Source organism: Dipodomys spectabilis, unplaced genomic scaffold (assembly GCF_019054845.1).
Source record: "Dipodomys spectabilis isolate Male_0828 unplaced genomic scaffold, ASM1905484v1 ptg000009l, whole genome shotgun sequence".
Lineage (NCBI taxonomy): Eukaryota > Metazoa > Chordata > Mammalia > Rodentia > Heteromyidae > Dipodomys > Dipodomys spectabilis.
Window position 1 is genome coordinate 12,518,099 of NW_024870686.1, and position 22,512 is coordinate 12,540,610.

Below are 22,512 nucleotides of genomic sequence, written 5' to 3' on the forward strand. Positions count from 1 at the left end.
AAACTTTCGAAAGTATGCTGACTGCACAGATGTGAGATCACACATCCTTGTTTTGTTCCTAATCTTACAGGAAAGTGTCACTTTATCAATTAGTATAACATTGGCTATGGGGCTTTTATGTGGCTTTTATGGGTAAATTCCTTCTATGTTATGTATCTTTAGTATTTTTAGTAGTACAATGGTGTTGGATTGTGTCCCAGACTTTATCTGCAGCTATTATGTTGATCCTGTGATTTTATTATTCATCCTATTAATGTGGTATGTCCCTTCATTAAATTTGCCTATGTTTAGTATTCTTGGATCTCTTGGGCAAATCACATTTGATCAGAGTGTTTAATCCTTTTCATATGTTATTTAATCTAGATCCATAGTAATTTTTCAATTTTTCCCCATTTCGTTTTGCTAGAGTTACTGGTTTATAGATTTCTTTTTTTGTGATAATTTTATATGGCATTTGTATCAGGGTAATGCATGAAAATAGTGTTGGATTGCTCACTTCCTACTTTGTAAAGAAGTTGAAAAGTATTGATGTTAACTCCTTACGTATTTGAAGCATGTCCTAATAAGTACTTCTTGGCCTGAACTTGTTTTGAGGTTCCTGTTTCCTGTTCAAAGTCCTTGTTTGCTTTTGACATGCCCAGAATTTCCAGTTTCTTGATTCAAGATCAAAATCTTATATATTCTATTCAGGCTACCCAATGATTCTAGGTTATCTTATTTGTTTTGATAAAGCTTTTCAGAATTAACAGGATACTTTGCTTTCTATTATTATGGTATCTTTTTGAAGTATTTTTATTATTGTTAAGTCATTTTACAAAGAAGTTGCCACTCAACAAATTCGTTTATGAATACATCTTGATAACTGTCACCCCTTTCAACATTCTTATCCATCCTGAATATGTCTTATCCATACTGAATATGTTTGCCATTTAGCAAAGCAGTTTATGAACATAGTGTATCTTGATCTGTGTCACCTTTCAACATTTTCACATGCATACTCCCTCCCCGCTTTAACCCACTCCTTCCCTTTTTTCCACTTAAAATTGAAGTATATACAATGGATTCTCGACTGCATGCTTGCCCCCTTCCCTTTTTAATTCATCTACCCCAAACTTCTTGGCTCCACACACTCCCCTATGAGTATTTCCTGGTATTTATTTTGTTGGGTTTTGTTTTTATAACTTTTGCTTTTATGATTTTTGCTCCTGACTTCATTTGAAAGTCTCCCTTCTTTTCTTAGTTCACCAAATTGTTGATTCTATTACATCATTTTGAAAACGTATTCCTGATTTTATTGATTTTTGTTTCTCCTTTTTAAAAATTTCTTTTCTGTTGCAACTTTTGATGCCCCTCCTTATGCTAACCTTGCACAGAGATCATTCCTAATTTTTTTTTTTTTTTGGTTACTTGAAAGTTGCTGGTGTACACTGCACTTTCAACTTTCATATCACTTTTGCAACCTTCTGTAAGTTTTGGATTTTTTTGCTTTCATTTCTGTTTAGCTCATAATGTTCTAGTAATTTCTTTTTGGTTTCATCTAGGCCATTGCTTTTTCAGAGGATTTGATAGAACTTGTACAAATCTGTGGTTTCATCAGCTTTCCTTCAGTCACTGATTTCTAGTTTTACTCTATAATGGCAAATATAATTCCATCTGCTATGCCATACTCTATAATGAGTAACATGTGCATCAGTCTTGAAAACAGAATTCTTTTTGACATGCTAGACAGAAGGGCCATTTTCTGGGCTGTTGGATGCATTAAATTCAGTTATTCTATATTTTTGTAAACTCTGATAGTAAACTTTAGAGGCCAGTAATATTACTAACTTTTTCTCTGGATATGACTGGCGATATTACAATATCCTACTACGATTATATTAACCTACTTCTCTCTTCTCATATTAAAGTTTCCATTACATATTTTGGTGGTCTGATACTTGGATATATAATTATTGTATAACTTTCTGTTAAATGGACTGTTTTATTATCATACAATTAACTTCTTTATGTAATATAAATAAGTTTTCTCCTTGAAAGAGGGAAATTGTCTAAAAGTCATATTCCCAGGTTGGCAATTTTTAAAATGCCAGATTACCAGTTCCTTATGAATTGTATTCCAGTGCCATTTTAAAATGTATCTCTTTTGGACTGGGATATAGCTCAGTGGCAGAGAACTTGCCTAGCAAGTATGATATCCTGGGTTCAATCCCCAGTACCAAAAAGGAAAAGAAAAAATTATCTCTCTTCTTCTAAATTCTGTTTTTTCTAATTCCCTATAGACAGCATTTATCCATAATAGATAAAGCATTTATATATACCTACCTGAAATGTCTGAGTCACTTATTTTTTATTTTTTTATTTTATTATTATGAAAATACCATACAGAGGGGTTACAATTACATGGGCAAGATAGTGAGTACATTTCTTATCAAGCATTGTTGCCTCCTCCTTTGTTTCCCCTTCCCATCCCTTCTCCTCTCCACCCTCCACCCCTACACCCCCCTACCACCACCACTCTTATCCCCCCACCCCTACCCCCGCTAAAGTTGTAAAGTTCGTTTTTCGACATAACATCTTGTACATCTCATTGTTGTAATAGGTCCACCTGTAACCCTATTTAAAAAGTTTGTTTTTTCCCTTCCCCTCCACAAATTATATCAGCATCAAATACAGTGAAAGCAGGGCTTATACCCTGGGGGAGGTACATACAAAGCAACAAAGAAATCATCTTATAAATATGTTGGAAACAATCTCAAGAAAGAAAAAAAAACACATTTGGTCCAAAACGAGCTTTACAACGTTGGTGCGGGGGGGGGGGGGGGGGGGGGGGGATGAGAAGGATTGGAATTGGGGGGGAGGGGGGAGGCTGGGAAGGGATGTGAAGGATAAACAAAGGAGGAGGCTGCAATGCTTGGTAAGAAATGTACGCATTATCCTGCCCATGTAACTGTAACTCCTCTGTACAGTATGTTCACAAATAAAATTAAATTAAATTTAAAAAAAAAAAAAAACAAAAAACACATTTGAATCCTTACCTTGGGGTTCGTATCGCTTAACATCAACTTGTCTGACAGTTTCTGTTTGTCTCAGACATATACTAGTTATTGCAAATAAGGGAAACCATGGGACCTATATTTCTTTGGGCCTGGCTTACTTCACTTAATATAATTTTTTCCAATTATTGACATTAGGAAGAAAGTTCATGATGTCTAGATCCTTATAGAATTTCATACATATTTCTGGAAGATGAAGTATGGCAAGTATTCCATATCATGGTTCAATGTTGATGAAATAAAATATGATCAGGGCTAATTTTAGTAAAATTAGCAATACATGTACACAAGATAAAATGATTTCACAGTATATGAAGGACATATAGAACATATTGAATGGTTATTGGGGGCACTATAAGTGAGTGTAAGGAATTCAGGTTTATTCACATTGAGGAGTAAATAGAAACACAGTTTTTATTTTACTTGATTATCTTTGCTTACTTTATGCAAGGGACTCATTTTAAACCTGAAAATAATGTTTAGCCTGCAACAAATCTCCTATTTCATATGCACAAAAAGAAAGTAAAGACTGATAAAACACCCAGTACTGTATAATCAAGTTTTAAATGAAAGATTTATGAGTTTACAGCTTCCACTGATTACATTTTATTAATAAAAATGACATGCAAAAGCAAGCACAATATCAGTTTTCAGCTGAGAGATCTATGTCTTGATGAGGAAGTTTTGAAAGTCACAATGTTAAAAAATATGGAAAAACAACTGCAAATGATTCAAAACATAGGAGTATGTGAAGTAAATATCTATCAATGATCCTGGGCATCAGGTTGTAGCATCAAGATGTCTTATCCAGATTGTTTGTTTTCTACCCCATGCATCTCATAAATAGATTCCATGATCTATTCTCCTAACAGTGACAGTAGTATGTTGAGACATGACAATAGCAGTAAAGAGCATTAATCTGGATTCAGGTAAGGATTTTGTTCAACAGTTATTGAACTTATGGGAGTCTATAATTCATTTCACTACAGCAATGGCAAACACGATGATGGGAAGAAAAGTATATAAATTGTCCCTAAATTTACTGAGTATATTTTAATTGAGAATGGAAATTGTGATTTATTTGGCAGATAAAAATTAGAATGGCAAATGTTAATAATATGATACAAGAAATGGCTTTGGGTTGATCAGGCTAAGGACATAGCTCATGTGGTAGAGCACTAAAAGTTTATTATAAATTGGCTAATCATTTCTCTGAATGTTTAAAAGCCATAAAGGAGATTGTGGGGAAGGTGACAGGCTGTTGTTCTTCTGGGCAGGAAGAGTTAGGCCATATAACTGTTTTACTGGCAACAGGGCAGGCTTCCCTTATTGGCACTATGCAATAACTCCACAGATTCTCTAGCAGCTGTATAATTGTACTACATCTATGGCTTAGAGAATATCCAAGAGCCCTAAAATCCTAGGCCTAAGACTTGGGCCTAGCATTAAATCTACCATTAGATGCAGTAGGAACCAATAGTCCATAAAAGCTATAACATTTTTAGGCACTGCCTGTTGCTGACTATATGGTTTTATTTTTTTTTCTATTGCCTGTAAAAGCAAAAGATGTTAATAGTGTCTATGTATTGAAGCCACTGGTGGCTAATGAACAGAACAGTAAGCTTCCAGCTTGCATATCTAGAACTCTGATTTTCTGATTCCAAAGTCTGGGTCACCCTAGGGTTTTGTTGTTTTGTTTTGTGTGTGTGTGTGTGTGTGTGTGTGTGTGTGTGTATGTGTGTGCGCGCGCGCGCTGGGTCTTGAACCCTAAAGACCTGGGTGCTGTCTAAGAGCATTTTTGCTCTACCACTTGATCCACAGCTCCACTTCCAATTTTTTTTGGTGGGGAGTGGGAGTCCGGTCGTGGGGCCTGAACTCTGGGCCTGGGCGCTGTCCCTCAGCTCTTCAGCTCAAGGCTAGTGCTCTACCACTTGAGCCACAGCACCACTTCCAGCTCTTTTTTCTTTTTGCTTATGTGTTGCTGAGGGATCGAACTCAGGGCCTCATGCACGCAAGACAAGCACTCTACCACTGAGCCACTTCCCAGCTCCCCTTCCAACATTTTTTAGTGGTTAATTGGAGATAAAAATCTCATGTGCTGGTTTTGCTTGTTTGCAATAACTATAGTATACGTCTAGGATAATCTTACCAGACAAGCAGAAAAAGTCAAAAGCTATGTACATATGACCATATAAGATGATGCTAAGCAAAATGAACCCTAAGATCAGAACACAAGAGGTTTTATCTTTCTTGCTATTGTTTTTAATGTACTTATGATGTACTATGTGCTCTTTTTGTTTCTTTTGTATGTTCTTCCCCCATGGTATAACTCCTCTTTTCACTGTATTTGATTCCGGTGCCCTGCATCTTGTATATACATTTTTCTAATTTGGGGAGAGGAAGGGAAATAACAAAATGCTGAAACAAGGATGCACGTTGACTCATTGTAACAACGACATGTACAAGACACTATATTGAAAATGAACTTTACATCGTTGGAGACGGAGGGAGGGGCTGGAGAGGTGCGAAGGGAAGGGATGGTAGAGGAAAATCGAAGGAGGGAATAGCAATGCTTGATAAGAAATGTATTCATTACCTTACTCATGTAACTGTAACCCCTCTGTACAGTATCTTTACAATAAAAAATATATATTAAAAAATGGGTTTTCCTACCTGGGCTGGCTTTGAACCTTGATCCTCAGATCTCAGACTCTGGAGTAGCTAGATTACAGGAATGAGCCAGACTTAAACTCCCACTTTTAAGAGCTTTGAGAAGTAAGTCCTTCACTTTACCAATATAGCTCTTAGGCATTTGGCACTCAAGACCATTGACTTCCAACGCTATAGGAGCTATTCTTCATCTACTCAAAATACTAACTGGATTGAACAGATGTCCTCTGACTGGTGGCAATGAAAATGTGATTTTTGAAGGTGACAATGAGTACAGAATGAACATTAAAGAAAAATTAATGTAAAATGAATCCTGGGCCTCGTGGATAATATATGATGATTCTACAACCTTTTATTGCTCTAAGAAATTATGTTTGATCTGTGTGCTTTGGGTCTTCAGAGAATATGTGATTTTCCATGACTTTTGTTTTTTTGTTCTCCCAAATAAGTAGATGTTCTTAATCTCCATATTGCCACAATCTTGTTACATCCATGATCTCATGACCCTTGTGCATAGCTTCAATAGATAAATTTAAATATAGTCATTTTTTGGTAAAATGTACCATTCAAATACAAAGTTTCTTAAAAAGTATCTTTACACCAGCAATTCTATATAAATCAATGGTCCATGACATTTACATAACAGGTCTGCATCAACCATTTACATTTACATTTTCCCAATGCCACATAAGATCTATATCATATTCCATTTTGTTAGTATCTTACTTAGGAGTAAAGCAACATATCACACTATAGTGCACCTGTCACAAAATATGCTAGTCCATTTTTATTACTGAGAGAAATATTTGTAGATTTGAAAAATTGAGATATATTTTTGTATTTTTTGCCTGAGATAAAACCAATTCTTTATTACAACAAAGAGCTTGTATGTTATAATTTTAAAAGCCAATGATTTTCATGGTTTTTGCCCCAGTCCAACTAAACTGAGTTCCCAAAGTCCTCTTCCTTCCTTTTGGAGAGTTCATTGACACCTCTCATTCCTGGAGGGATTTTGTTTTGTCTCTAGTATTCTCCCATCTCCACCTGTTACTTTACTAGTTTAACTTTCTTGCTTTCTTTGCTTGCTTGTTTGCTTGCTTTGCTTGCTTGTTTGTTGCTTTGCTTGCTTGTTTGCTTGCTTGCTTTCTCTCTTTCTTTCTCTCTTTCTCTCTTTCTTTTCTTATGTCAGCCACGAGTTTTGAACTCAACTCCTAGGCACTGTCCTTGAGCTCTTTTTTCTCAAAGCAAGCCCTCTACCACTTTGAGCCACAGCTCCACTTACGATTTTTTGAGTGTTTAATTGGAGATAAGAGTCTCATGGGTCCACCTGTATCCCTATTTAAACGATTTGGTTTTTTTCCCCTTCCCCTCCACAAATTATACCGACATCAAATACAGTGAAAGCAGGGGTTATACTGTGGGGGAGGGACATACAAAACAACAAAGAAATCATCTTATAAATGTGTTAGAAACAATCGCATGAAAGAAAAAAAAACATTTGAATACAATGAGATGTACAAGTTGTTAGGTCAAAAACGAACTTTACAACTTTGGTGTGGGGGGGGGAGCGGGCGGGTAGGATTGGGTGGAGGGGGGGAGGATGGGAAGGGATGGGAAGGGGGAAACAAAGGAGGAGGCTACAGTGCTTGATAAGAAATGTACTCATTATCTTGCCCATGTAATTGTAACTCCTCTGTACAGTATTTTCACAATAAAAAAATAATAAAACAATTTTAAAAAGAGTCTCATGGGAACTTTTCTGCCCAGGCTGGCTTCAAACTATAATCCTCTAATCTCAGCTTTCTGAGTAGCTAAGAGTACAGGTATGAGCCACTGATGCCAGGCTTAACTTACTTTTCACTGTATATAGTCACAGCCTTTGAAAAAGGTTATTTTTCTTATGAGTATAATCAAATATAAATGCCTTTGAGAAACATCTATCAATCTAATGTACTCTACTTTCCAATTCTTTTTTTTTAATTGAATTGGGATATCCATCATGGTGCATATATCTCATATCTAGTGAAAGAAAACTGGTGATGTAACACTTTTAGGACTTCACGGGATTGGAGGAATATAGAAAAAGTAGTGATTTCTGGCATGAATATATGATATATATGTAATACATATTATATATACATACATACCATGAGAAAACATAATGGTTATGAATTTTTACATCAAATTTCTCCAGACTAATGTGAGTCTGATTTGCCATTTGCAATTGAAAGGAAGAACTACTGAAATTTCTTCCAAGTCAACATGTATAAACCAATATTACTTCATCAAAATAAGGACCTATGGTTACCTTGCTATTATGATTCTTACTTCGAATATTTATTATCAGGCACTGGTGGCTCATGTCTGTAATCCTAGCTCCTCAGGAGACTGAGATCTGAGGATTTTGGTTTGAAGCCAGTCTGGGCAGGAAAGTCTAAGAAACTCTTATGTCCAATAAATTACCCCCCAAAGCCAGAACTGGAGCTGTGGTTCAAGTGGTAAAAAGCTAGCCTTGAGTAAAAGAAGCTCAGGGACAGCACCCAGGCCCTAAGTTTAAGCCCCAGGATCAGCCAAAAAAATTATAATGAAATTATTTGGCATTACTTAGGCTTTTGAATGAAGAATGTCAGCAGGCTCTCTTCCACTGAGCCATGCCTACATATTCTTTTTAATGGAGACTATATCTGAAATAAGTTCTTGTCTTCTGTCAAGATATGAAACAAAATCACAATCTGTTTTTTAAGGCTTTCCATCCTAGGCTGGGTTATACTTTTTGTATGACAACACCAAACTTAGTTTGTTAGGGACTCGAACAGACTTTATTGCCCATGCTGGCCTGGAACAAAGGGCCTCCTCATCTTGTTCATTCAATCATTTAGGATGAGAGGATATTGGCCTCTGTACCCAGCAGTGGGTTAAAAACAGGTCTTTCCAACTTTGCTGCCTAGGTTGGCCACACGTTGCCATCATCCCATTCCCAACCTGCAAATTAGCTAGGATTACAGGAGTGAGCCACCAGCTTCAGCCCCATTGCTTCAAATGTTTCCTGTGTTTTGAAATGCTCATGCAAATATTTAAAGGGATGACATTGATCAAGATATATTGTATTCATAAACTGCTTTGTTAAATTACAATTCCTTTGTACCACTACTTAAAGATAACAAAAATAGTAAAAATGATAACAAATGAAAAAAGGAATGTTTATATCTTACTTATATTTTTATTTTATTATTTTTTTGTTTATGTGATACCAAAGAATCGAACCCAGAGCCTCATGCATGTTAGGCAAGCACTTTCCCACTAAGCCACATCCCTAGTCCACACTAGGAATTTAAAGAACAGTATAATTACTGGGTCCTTCATGTCAGCTTAGGAAGTATAAAACTATGTTCAGTGTCGTTCTTTGTATACCCACAGTCCAGTCCTGCTACATCATAATGAAAGAGCAAATCCAAAAGACTATGTTAATTCATATCTTGTGCCAAACTCAAATCTGCTTTCACCCATACTCTCTTCTGCATCCAGCTCTGTTCACAATTTACCTACCCCTCTCTTAGCCTTTCTTTTTCTCTTTTCTAGTTTGCTGTTCTGAAGGATTGACTCTGACAGAAGAGACACCATTTTTTAATGGCTGCATACAACCAAGATAAAGAGAAGAGACAGTCTACTCCTGCCTCCAGCCTTCACCTCATTTGTACCTCTCATAGCCCATAATGGCTGAGGGTGAGGGTCTGGTATATATGAGAAGCACTGTTCTGCAACTCTGGCTGGCAGGGTTATTCTGTCTTTCTGGTTGGCCTAGAATTGGGCAGGCTCAACATCACAGCCCCCCAGAAGTGCTGATACCCATGAAGATAAATGACAATGGTGGAGGCATTAGGTCCAAAGAGTGGATCTCCTACAGCCTACCCTTTGGGAATAAGAGACATATTGTCCACCTGAAAGCTAAGAGAAATTTGGTGTCCCCACATTTCTCTCTGTTCACCTACACAGAACAGGGAGTGCTCCTTGAAGATCAACCGTTTGTCCAGAATGACTGCTACTACCAGGGCTATGTGGAAGGGGACCCAGAATCCCTGGTAGTTCTTAGCACCTGTCTTGGTGGCTTGCGAGGAACACTACAAATAAATAATATTCTTTATGAAATCAAGCCCAAGAACCTTTCGGCCACCTTTGAACATCTGGTTTATAAGATGGACAGTGAGGAGACACATTTCCCCCCCATGAGATGTGCCATAACAGAAGAAGAAATTGCACAACAATTGAAATTTCAAGAGACTGATGATTTTATACCCAGGCAAAGTGGCTATGAAGGCTGGTGGACCCACAGATGGTTTCTTGAACTTGCATTTGTTGTAGACAATAAGCGCTTCCTTGATCGCAAAAGCAATGTATCCAGGGTGATACAGGAAGTATTTGTCATTGTCAGTGAAGCAGACTCCATTTTTTTTGCACTAGATATTGAAGCATCTTTAGTTGGACTTGAGATCTGGACTGAAAAAAATCATGTACAAGGAACTAACTTAGACAAGCTCCTGCTAGACTTTTGCATATGGAAGAGATATAACTTTAATCCTCGTGTGAGATCTGATATTGGACATCTTTTAATGCAACAAAATTTCGGTAGAGATCTTGGCAAGGCATCTCTTCAAACTGTATGTAATTCAATTTTTAATTGTGGAGTTAATCGTATACTAGGGGAAAATTTGTATCATATTGGACACATTGTGGCACATGAGATTGGTCATAATTTGGGCATGTTTCATGATAGAGCTCACTGTAGCTGTGGAGTGAAAGTATGCATCATGGCTCCAGCAGACAATTATTCCAGAAAATTCAGCAACTGCAGTTATGCTAAATTTATGGAGACTATTGGACGGACAGATTGTATGCGTTTGCCGCCTCATCCATTACACATCTATAAACATGAGTTCTGTGGGAATCGTGAGATTGATGTTGGAGAAGAATGTGACTGTGGATCCATAAAATTGTGTAACCAAGACCCATGTTGTCTAGCAAACTGCACTCTACAATCTGAGGCCGAATGTGCTTCCGGGCTCTGTTGTGAAGATTGTCACCTCCAGCCTTCAGGCACAGTGTGCAGAGAAAAGAAAAATGTATGTGATCTTCCTGAATGGTGTAATGGGATTTCGCAGCATTGTCCAGAAGATGTGTATTTGTCAGATGGGTCACCATGTCCTGGTAGTGGCTATTGTTATGAAAACAGATGTAATAACCGAGATGAACAGTGCCAGAAGATTTTTGGGAGTAAAGCCAGGAATGCAAATCAGCTTTGCTACAGGGAAATGAACACCCGAGGTGACCGTTTTGGAAACTGCGGTTTCACTAGCAATGAATATAGGAAGTGTGACATCTCAGATATCTACTGTGGCAGAATTCAGTGTGAGAATGTGGCAGAAGTCCCGATGTTGGCAAGCCATTCTACTGTACATTGGACACACTTTAATGAGGTCACCTGCTGGGGTACTGACTACCATTGGGGGATTGAGATGCCTGATATTGGTGATATAAAAGATGGCTCAGAATGTGGTATAAAACATCTATGCCTACACAGGAAGTGTGTCCCCATGCCAGTGTGGGCACATGATTGTTCTCCAAGAACCTGCAATATGCGTGGTGTCTGCAACAATAAACAGCACTGCCATTGCAATAAGGGGTGGAAGCCACCAAATTGCTGGAACGAGGGCTTTGGGGGTAGTGTTGACAGTGGCCCACCTCCTTGGAAGGATCAACCAAGTTGGAGGTTTCATAAGAGGTCTTCTATTTTAGAAGTTTTTCTGCTTTCTTTTATCATTTTGTTTTTCATTTTATTCATTCTCTTTTTGAAGAAAAGGAGGAAAGCCACAAGAAAGAAAGAGCTTGATTCGCCAAAGCCAGCTGAAAATGAAGCTGTCACAGACATGTAAACATGTCAAATGTCACATGAGAATAAAAATCTCACAGTTAACACTTTACCCAAGAATGCAGAGCAAACTTTTCAAATGTCATCTGAAAATAAACTTCCAAGTTTATCAATTTACCCACAAAGAAGAGCCAAAATTTCAAATATACACTAAAAGCAAAGGTAACAATTTACCCAAAATAGTAGAACAAACTTTTAAAACAACACATGAGAATTAAAAAAATCTCAAAGACAGCCCTTTACCTAAATAAAAGGAGCACAGTGTTCTAATATTCCCTGAGAAAAGAACTCCATGTTCAAACTTCATGTGAGACAGAACAGCCAAGCTTTACCATTATATGTATTTTCAATGTACTTGCGGTAGAAATGTTATTGCTTGTTGTCAGAAATTACTGCTAGAAAGTTCCAGGATTTCTTTAACCATGCAGGATCCCAGAAACATCATTAAAAATGAATCCTAATATCATTTTACTGTTCATTAATTATTTTAAGCAACTTAATGGGGGATGGGTGGGTGGGTGCATGCGTTGGTTCTAAGGCATGAACTCAGGGCCTGGGCATTGTCCCTGAGCTTTTGTGCTCAAGTTTAATGCACTACCATTTAAGCCACAGCTACATTTCTGGCGCTTTTGGCGGTAGTGAATTGGAGATTGAGTCCCATGGGCTTTCTTATACATGCTTTGAACTGTGATTCTCGTATCTTAGCCTCCTGAGTAGCTAGAATTGCAGATGTGAACCACCAACACTTGGCTTAATGGTTATTTTTAGTGCAATTCTTGTCACAAGCAAGTCCTAACTCCCTACCTCATGTATCTTTCTTACTTACGCTCTTTCTTTCTTTCCTTTCTTTCTTTCCTTTCTTTCTTTCTTCCTTCCTTTCTTTCTTCCTTCCTTTCTTCCTTTCTTCCTTTTTAAAAAAAATATGGAACACTTCATGAATTTTTGTGTCCTCCTTGTGCAGGGGCCATGCTAATCTTCTCTGTGTTGTTCCAATTTTAGTATATGTGCTACTGAAGAGAGCAGTCTTTCTTCCTCCCTCCCTCTTTCTTTCTTTCTTTCTTTCTTTCTTTCTTTCTTTCTTTCTTTCTTTCTTTCTTTCTTTCTTTCTTTCTTTCTTTCTTGCTTTCTTGCTTTCTTTCTTTCTTGCTTTCTTTCTTTCTTTCTCTCTCTCTTTCTTTCTTTCTCTCTCTTTCTCTCTTTCTCTTTCTTTCTTTCTTTTTGTTGGTTGTGGGGCTTGAACTCTGGGCCTGAGGGGTGACCCTGAGCTCTTCAGCTCAAGGCTAGCTTGAGCTAGCTCTACCACTTGAGCCACAGCACCACTTCCGGTTTTCTGGTAGTTAATTGGAGATGAGTCTTTCCTGCCCAAGCTGGCTTTGAACCTAAATCCTCAGATCTCAGCCTCCTGAGTAGCTAGGATTACAGGCATGAGCCACTGGCACCCAGCTGGTGTTTTCATTTGGTATCCCAATTGCAAACTCTCTTTTTTCACTCTGTTTTGTCACATGGAAAGAAGAAACCCTCAAATTTCAGTCCATCGGAGTGCTGGAGGAAGATTTGGACCCTCAGACAGCTGTGCGGTTGAGCTCTCTTTGGTGATAGCAGTGGTTGCAGTCTGCACAATTAGTATAGTATATTTAGTGTTGTCAAGAGCAAGAGTATTCTCAGCCCCACAGAACACAGAACTAACTACCAAAGCACTTGCCTTAAGTTCTGAACCCCAGGTCATGATGCTTGCACCAAATTCCAGAGGTTTCACCTCCAAGCTGAATGTGCCTTCAGCTCAGAATGGGGGGGGGGGGGGTCATATAACCACATGAGATATTCACAACTTTGGGTTTGAGTCGTTTCAATCTCTTCCCTGTGATCACTTCTCCCCTTCACAGTCAATCCTGGTCATTTCAGATGTGGTTTCAGATGTTACTTCAGATGTGGTTTCTCATTCATTGACTTCTGCATGAAAGAGAATGTTTCTTGGTGCCACAGAGAACACGAGAAATCAGAAACGACAATTTTGAAATTTTTCTTTAGAAATTATTTAATTTTATTAGTATTTAAGAATCTGTAATGGAAGATAATAGCAATCATCATTTGACTTCTTTTTAGCTTTGCTTATAAAATAGGATAAAGAAGATACTTACATTTCTGTTGAATGTAATATATTCTTAAATCACATTTCTTCTCCAACTAACCTCCTCCCACCCCCCGCCCAAACCTATTAAACTTTGCAAACCACATTGAACAGGGACAAAGTGAGTTGTAGTTTCAAGAAGGAGCACATGAACTAAAATTTTAAGCACAGAAAACAATTCTCGAAGAAGTTGAAGAGTGATCTCCACTCTTTCTCTTGGTGGTCCACAAGTCATTTCCAATTTGCATGGCAGCTGAGGACAAAGTTTGGTCCATTAAGTAGACAGTCCTAGAATTGTGAGTTAGAGAATTTAGGGCCTTCAATTTATCACTATTATCCCTCAATAGTATATTTGCTAAATCCAAAGATTTTAGTGCATTCTACTAAGCAAGATGGAAATCTCTAAATAGCATATTTTCATATTGTCAGGACAAAAACGAGGTTTTTCTTAAGTACATTCATTGGTTTCTTGAAGATAACCCTTAATTTTGAGTTTGTATTTGTCAAGAAGCTGGAAAGCTAGATGTTGGACCTTTGGATAGGAGCTGTTGATGATCTCCTAAATCTTTCAATAGTATTTAACAGTTAGATGCATCCTAATAAAAGTCTTTTGCCAATATCTGAACAATACAGTGTAAGTAAAGAGAATTCGTTTCAGACTCACTAAATCTCATTGAATTCTCCTTGCTCAAATAACAGTAGATATGGACATTCTGCTCTTAGCCCATCTTTCTAAGAGGATAGAGAAGAATACCTTGGGGGAGTCTATGGCTGTTTTTGTACACAATTACCTGCATAGATAAAACATATGATTATATGTTTTGGCTGTTGCTTCAAAATTATCTTGAGCTGGGAAGGTGGCTCAGTGGTAGAGTGCTTGCCTTGCATGCATGAGGCCCTGGGTTCAATTCCTCAGCACCACATAAGCAGAAAAAAACCAAAACAAAACAAATTATCTTGAATAGGTGTTTAGGGTGTATTTTTACTGGTCTCTATATCATGTATTTCTGCACTAATTTTTTATTATTTTTGTCAGCTAGATTGTGAACTTGTTTTTCTAGGAGATTGAGATTATTCATATCTAATCTTTCTGTTTTAACGATGTGAGTGCTTACTGTTATAAACTTAACCTCTTAGAACTTTCTTTCCTGTATCTCAGTTTTGGTAGGTTGTGTTTTCATTTCCATTGGATTCTAAGAACTTTTCCTTATTCTTCCTCTTTCCCCCTTTTCCTTATACTACATTATTACCATTTTTATAAATTTTTAATGGTTGTACAAAGGTGTTTTAATTTTACATGTCCATTTACTTATGTGTACAAGAATCTTTTTTTTTTGCTGGTCCTCCTGGGGCTTGAACCCAGGGCTTGGGTGCTGTCACTGAGCCTGTTTGTGCTTGTGCTCAAAGCTAGCATTTTACCATTTGAGCCACAGCACCACATATCTGGCTTTTTCTGAGGAGTTTATTGAAGATAAGAATCTCAAGGACTTTTCTGCCCAGACTGACTTCAAACTGTGATCCTTGGACCTCAGCCTCCTGTGTAGTTAGGATTACAAGCATGAGCCACTGGTACCCTGCGTATCTTAAAGTCTCTCCTGCGTATCTTAAAGTCTCTCCTTCCATCATTTTTTTCACCTCTTCCACCTCAGTCTCTTCAGTCTCTACTTCCATTTTCATGTATGTACAATGAGCATTACAGTATATCTGTTTTCACCCACAATTCTTTTCTATTTTCCCCTCATCCTATTAGTTCTCACACTCCCATTCAAGATAGATTTCAGCTTCCTGGTATTCATTTTGTTAAACTGATCATTTTCAAATGGGTCTCATCATTCCTTTGGCCTATTTTTGTGCTAGTACCAAGCTGTATTTTTTGCAATGGCTTTGTAGTATAATTTGAAGTCTAGTATTGTGATATCTCTAATACTGTTTTTCCCCTCCTTAGAATTACTTTAGCTATTTAAGCTCCTTGGGCTTCCACATGAAATTAGAGATTGCTTTATCTATCTCTATAGATAGCAACAGTGAGATTTTAGTGAGCACTGCAGTGTGGATATTTTTGTGATACTGAGTCTACAAATCCCAGAACAGGCTGTGGTGGTCTTTCCATCCTCTTGTATCTTCTTCAGTTTCTCTCTTCAAGAGTTTATAGTCCTCAAGCCGGGTACTGGTGGCTCATGCCTGTAATCCTAGCTACTAAGGAAGCTGAGATCTGAGGATTGTAGTTCAAAGCCAGCCTAGGCAGGAAAGCCCATGAGACTCTTATCTCCAATTAACCACCAGAAAACTGGAAGTGGCTGAAAGTGGTAAAGCACTAGCCTTGAGCTGAAGAGCTCAGGAACAGCACTCAGGCCCAGAGTTCAAGCCCCACGACTGACAAAAAAAAAAAAAAGTTTATGGCTCTCATTATTGAGGACTTTAACTTTCTTGGTTAAATTGTTTTCTGCCATCATTGTGAATGGAGCTGATTTTGCTGATTTTCCTCTCATCCTGTTATCCTGTTTATTGTTGGGGGTACATCAGCTTTTGAAATAAACCAACACCAGAGCAGCAGTGTGGATAAAAAATGTAGAAGATAAAATGTCCATACTGTAAATGGTAGGCATATAGAATTGTTGCTGGTGGTAGGTGAGGGTTTGTGAAGATTGTTCCCAATTCAAATAAGAACCATATATTCAGGGTTTTATTCCATTTCATGTACTGAATGTGAGGGCTTGATATATGAAGCTGTTGAGGGAGTCTGAAATTTCTAAAAGGCACTTTCCATGAAGTCTTGGTATAGTTTGAACAGAATAAAGAGATAAAGAAAGCAGGTCTCAAGAAACATTGTTTCCCCATGAAGACTCATGCTTAAATTTCCATTTGTATTCATCAAGGAGCTGAAGACTTACACTGTGTGTCTTTGGAAGATACAGATTATTTCCCATATGTTTATGGGCTGAAGACATAGTTTAAGTGATAGGGTGCTAGCTGAGAAGCAAGCTGAGTGAATGTGAGGTCTTAGCATGAGAAAGAATAAGACAAAAGACTGACAAGGAAATTAATTAATTATACATAGTGTCAAGATAATTCAGAGTAGGCCAAAGCCATGTGAAAACTTGGTCATCATTAATATATTTTAAAATAGAAAAATATACAGAATTAAAAAGAATATGATATATGCTCAATAAGTTAGCAAAAAGAATATAAAATATTAAAATAATTAGGTGGTTTCAACATTTGATTGGACAGATTACTTTACAGAATTATTGAATGAGAAGCTCAGGAATGGAAACATTTCTACATCGTAGCAGAAAGGGAAAAGAAAAGCAGGAGTAGCACGTCTGTGAAATACTTCTAAATTTCTAACCTCTATAATATTAAACTACCAGAGAGAAATTTGATAGCTAACTAGAAGTGATCTTCTAAGAGCTGTCTATGAATTTTTTTTTCTTTTTTTTTTTGGGGGGGGGGGGTCCGGTCGTGGGGCCTGAACTCTGAGCCTGGGCGCTGTCCCTCAGCTCTTCAGCTCAAGGCTAGCACTCTACCACTTGAGCCAGAGTGCCACTTCCGGCTTTTTTCTTTTTCTTTTTCTTTTTTTGCTTATGTGGTGCTGAGGAATCGAACCCAGGGCCTCATGCATGCAAAGCAAGCGCTCTACCACTGAACCACCTTCCCAGCTCCGAAAATTTTTTTTCTTGTTCTCAATGGTGGCCTACTTCCACAAGTTGTTCCTGCACTAGCAATGTTCTTAAATATAGAAAGCTTCCTCTACTTAAAGTCAAATGCTCTATAACAAATTGAATATTTCTCTAATTCATTGTTTTCCTTAATCTGATTCCTTAATTTTATCCAAATGGAGCCCTCTCTGACAGTCTATCCTTAGTTCTACAATACTTTCCACAGCTTTGCATTATTTTATTTCAGTGATTTTCCTTCAGAACCAAATTTCCATTTTGTTTTAATTACTTTTTTCCTTATTATTACCCATAGTGGCTTTTTACAGCCTTATTTAGCCATAAATTATGTTTATTCCTTTCATTTTGTGAGGAATTTCTTGATTTTTATTTTTAATTGTAAAGATACTGTGCAGAGGGGTTACAGTTACATGAATTATCTTGATATTATGTATAATTAATTTCCTTTTGACCTTCTTTTCCTGATCTTAGAGGAAAAGGTTTTGACTACAAGATTAGCTGTTAGACATTTATACATGGCTTTTATGAGATGTAGGCAAATCCTTCTAGATGGAGAATCATGAGCATTTCCAAAAATAAAATTGTGTTAAATTGTACCAAAGACTTTATTTTTAGCTCTTGAGTTGTAGCAATTGAGTTTTATTATTCATTCTGTGAGTGTGGTGTACCCATCAGTCAAGTATGGGCATATGATCAAGTATCCTCGCAATTGGATAAATCGCATTTGATCAAGGTATGTGATCCTTTTAAAATGTTATTTATATTCAGTTGTGTAGTATTTTATTCAGCATTATTTCATCTAGGTTCAAAGAGTTACTGGCTTATAGTTTCCTTTTGGCTTATACTTTTCTTTTTTTGGATATGGTAACTTTATTTGGCTTTGCTATCAGTCAGGCTGGTGACATAAAAAGAATTTTTAAGTGTTTCCTCTTCTTAAACCTTTTGATGAATTTGAACAGGGCTGAAATTAATTTTGTAATAAAGCAAAAACTTTCAAGATGTCTTATTAGTATAATTAAATATAAACATATTTAAGTAACATCTGTCACCCAAGATATTCTACTCACCATTTTTCTGTATTGTGTCTCTCATTAAATGAATAGATCTACTATAGTAGATTGTAATACTATTGAAAGACAATTGATGCTTGAATTTTTGATATTTCACAAGATTAGAGGAGTACATGAAAAGGATTTCTGTCATAGAAGTGTTCATTAAGAATAATGAGCCAACAAAATAAATGTGAGTAGAGTTTTTTTTAACGTATCTCTCCTAATTAATGTCACCCAGTTATCTGTTTGAAATTAAACACATTGAGGAAGTGGGAGGGAAGGGATGGTAGGGGAAAAACAAAGGAGGGGGCAACAATGCTGGATAAGAAATGTACTTATTACCTTGCTCATGTAACTGTAGCTCCTTTGTACAGTATTTTCACAATAAAAAACTTAATTAAAAAAGAAGTTAAACACATTAACTATATATGTGTGTGCGTGTATGAAGTAACTTTGTATAAATTATTATTGCCTTAGCAAAACAAGACACAAAATCACCTTTGCCGAGACTTTTGCCTTATGTATTTAGCTTATAATTCATTTTGGGCTTTTGAAATCAGGCTTTGAACAAACTAGAGGGCAATTGTTACATTGTTGCTGACTTATACCTCCATTCACTTTTTGTGCTGGTTGTTTCTTATGTAAGTTCTCACTTCCGATGCAGGAATGTATCTGAATGACCTCTCTGTTTGTATGACTGTAGGGTGTGGATGATACGTAGTGTGACCCTACATGCCTCTTTCCGTGAAATAGACCTTCTGGCAAGGAAATCAGATCCCTCCAATCTCAGTCACTTATGTAACTCAGAATAATAGATTGTGTACGTCTTCATTTTAACAATAGGTTTAGAAGGTTTCATATGAACGTTTTTGTGTGGGTTGCTGTCAAATAGAAATCCTTCAGCCTCCCAGTTTGCCTGGATTACAGGAATGAGCCACAACTCCAGCCCATGTTACTTTAAATATTTCTTATAGAAATGTTTGTAAATAGAAATGTTTGTAAATGATTCATGTTTAAAGAACAGTAGAATAAATATTAAAGAATAAAGTACAACGAATATACGTGTCTTTAATCTAGGCTAGCAATTGTCAAAGCCATTCTTGCACACCCACGATCTTGAGTCTGCCACACAAAACTGTAAGAGTAAATTCAAGTCACTAGTTTGATTCATGGATTGGGCAAAATATCAATTCATTTTAACCCGTATCCTACTTTTTCTGTTACATTTTGTTCTGGTTACACTTTATCTGCCCATATATTAGCTCTTCTCTTTCCTTTTTTCTTTTAGTTTGCACTTCTAAAGGATTGATGCTGACAGAAAAGAACCCAATAGAAGTCCAGTTTACAAACAACCAACACAAAGGGAACCTCCATGGAGCTACTCTTTTGTTCAACTCATATACCCTGCATGATGGCTCTGGGTTAGGGATTGGTATAGATGAGGATAGCTGTCCCACAACTCTGGTTTGGGGGTGCTACTCCTCCCTACTGGTTGGCCTTAGATTGGGCAGGCTCAACATCACAACTTCCCAGAAGTCATAATACCCTTGAAGTTAAGTGGTCCTGGTGGAAGAATGAAGACTCCAGACTTGCTCTCCTGTACTTTGGAGGCCAGAGACACATGGTCCACTTGAAGGTCAAGACGTTTCTAGTACCCAGACATTTCTCTGTATTCACCTACACAGAGCAGGGAGCTCTCCTTGAGGACAGGCCTTTTGTCCAGAATGACTGCTACTACCATGGCTATGTGGAAGGGTATCCAGAATCCCTGGTAGCTTTTGACATTTGTTTTGGGGGATTTCAAGGAACACTACAAATAAATGATATGCTTTATGAAATCAAGCCCAAGAGCCCTTCTGCTACCTTTGAACATGTGGTTTATAAGGTGAACAGCAAGGAGACACATTTCCCTCCCATGAGATGTGCAGTATAACAGAAGAAGAAATAGCACAATTGATGTTTCAAGACCGTGGTGATTTTATGTGGAGGCAAAGTGGCTATGAAGACTGGTGGATCCACAGGTGTTTTCTTGAACTTGCATTGGTCATGGATAATCAACTATTCAACTATCATGAAAGTAATACATCAAAGGGGATACGAGAAGTGGTTATCATTGCCCATCATGTAAGTGTCATTTTGAATGCACTGGATATGGATGTCATTTTACTAGGACTTGAGATCTGGAATGAAAAAAAAATCCCATAGCAGGAAAGACTACAGCTTCTCTACAAAATCCTTTTGCCATTGGAAGGTTAAGAACCGTGCTCTTCATAAATATGATATTGTGCCTCTTTTAATATACCAGAAAATGAGAGTATTTCTTGGCAAAGCATGTGTTGGAAGCGTCTGTCTTCCACGGAATTGTGGAGTGGATCAAATCATAACTAAGAACTATTTCAGCATTGGAAATACTGTGGCCCATGAGACTGGACATAATTTGGTCATGAGCATGAGGGTTCAGATTGTAATTGTGGAAGGTGACACCGCCTAATGTCTCCAGCACAGACTTCACAGATAAAATTTAGTAATTGTAGTCTACCTTGGTACTTACATGAAGAACAAAAAATTGTTTGATTTCACCACCCAACCTATCAGGCAGAATTAAGTATGAGATCTGTGGAAATGGTGTGGAGAAGAGTGTGACTGTGGATCTTTAAAATTGTGTGAAGAGGACCCATGTTGTCTGGCAAATTGCACTCTGAAATATGGGGCTGAATGTGCTTTTGGGCTCTGTTGTCAAGGTTACCACATCATGGAATTAGGCACCATGTGCAGCAAAGAGGTCAATGAATGTGATCTTCCCGAGTGGTGTAATGGAACTTCACAGCATTGTCCAGATGCAAAACTGGTTCCCTTGCCTCATCAATGGCTACTGCTATGAAAACAGATGTAATCACAGAGATGAACAATGTCGGAAGATTTTTGGTAGAACAGCAAGGAGTGCAAAGCAGAAATGTTTAGTTAGCAAGCAATATGTACGTTGTAATATCCTTTGTGGCAGAGGTCAATGTGAGAATGTGACAGAAATCCCCATGTTGGCAGATTATTCTACCGTACATTGGACTCACTTCAATAAGGTCACGTGCTGGAGTACTGAGTACCACTGGGGGATTTTAATACCTGATATTGGTGGTGTAAAGGACGACACAAAGTGTGGAAGAAGTCGTGTGTGCCTCAACAGGGCATGTGTCCCAAGGCCACATTCATCAACTGTTTGTTCACCCAAGAAATGCAAGAAGCAAGGGGTCTGCAACCATAAACTCCACTGCAACTCTGGGTGGCAGCCCCCCATCTGCCTGGCAAAAGGCTTTGGAGGTAGTGTTGATAGTGAACCACCTCCTGAGAAAAGGACAATGAAAGGTAAAGCAGCAGACAAGACAAATACCCTAGTGGCATTTTGTATGTTCTTTTTTCACTGGGATTTTAATTTGTCTTGTTTTGTACTACATGAGCAAACTAAGTAGAAGAAAGCAAAAAGGATGCAAATTCATCCCAGTTATAATGCTTCAACCACGGATACTTCACTTAAACAAGAATCAGTCTGTCACTTCCAGATAAAAACAACAAAGCTAAAAGTGTACCTCCTAAACAATAGAGCAAAGTTTACCCAAAAAAAAGCCTCAAGTTGAATGTTTTAGCTAAGGAAAAAGAGCTCAATGTTCAAACATTCCCTGGGAAAGAAGACCCCAAAGTTGAAACCTGCAAGAAATAATCTTAGATATCCCTAATGACATTTCACAGGTATTAAACCTGTCATATTCTTGAAGTAGAGATGTTATTGCTTATGTCAGCAACCACTGATAGAAAGTTCCAATGAATTTTAACCTTGTAGAATCAGAAACACCATTTTTAAAACACCATTAAAGAAGTATGACTGCTAACATATTCCCTGTGTTCATTATTTTAAGTAATTTATTGGCTATTTTTAATGAAATTCTTATCTTTGAGTTTCCTAAGTAAGACTCTTCTCTCTACAATATCTGTCTACATGCTCTCCAACCCATGTATT

The 22,512-nt window shown here is 37.5% G+C and overlaps 1 protein-coding gene and 1 non-coding gene across 2 annotated transcripts; one reads left to right on the top strand and one right to left on the bottom strand.

The window, feature by feature from the left end:
* The first annotated feature begins 9,436 nt into the window (after positions 1–9,436).
* LOC122125161 (disintegrin and metalloproteinase domain-containing protein 25-like) lies at positions 9,437–19,812 on the top strand. The gene is made up of 3 exons (XM_042699730.1): positions 9,437–11,480; positions 18,081–18,184; positions 19,792–19,812. Exons 1-3 carry the CDS (start codon positions 9,437–9,439, stop codon positions 19,810–19,812), a joined length of 2,169 nt encoding a protein of 722 aa, XP_042555664.1.
* On the bottom strand, positions 12,563–12,667 carry LOC122127935. The gene has a single exon (XR_006151335.1). It is a non-coding gene; the product is annotated as a U6 spliceosomal RNA (small nuclear RNA).
* Positions 19,813–22,512: the final 2,700 nt, after the last annotated feature.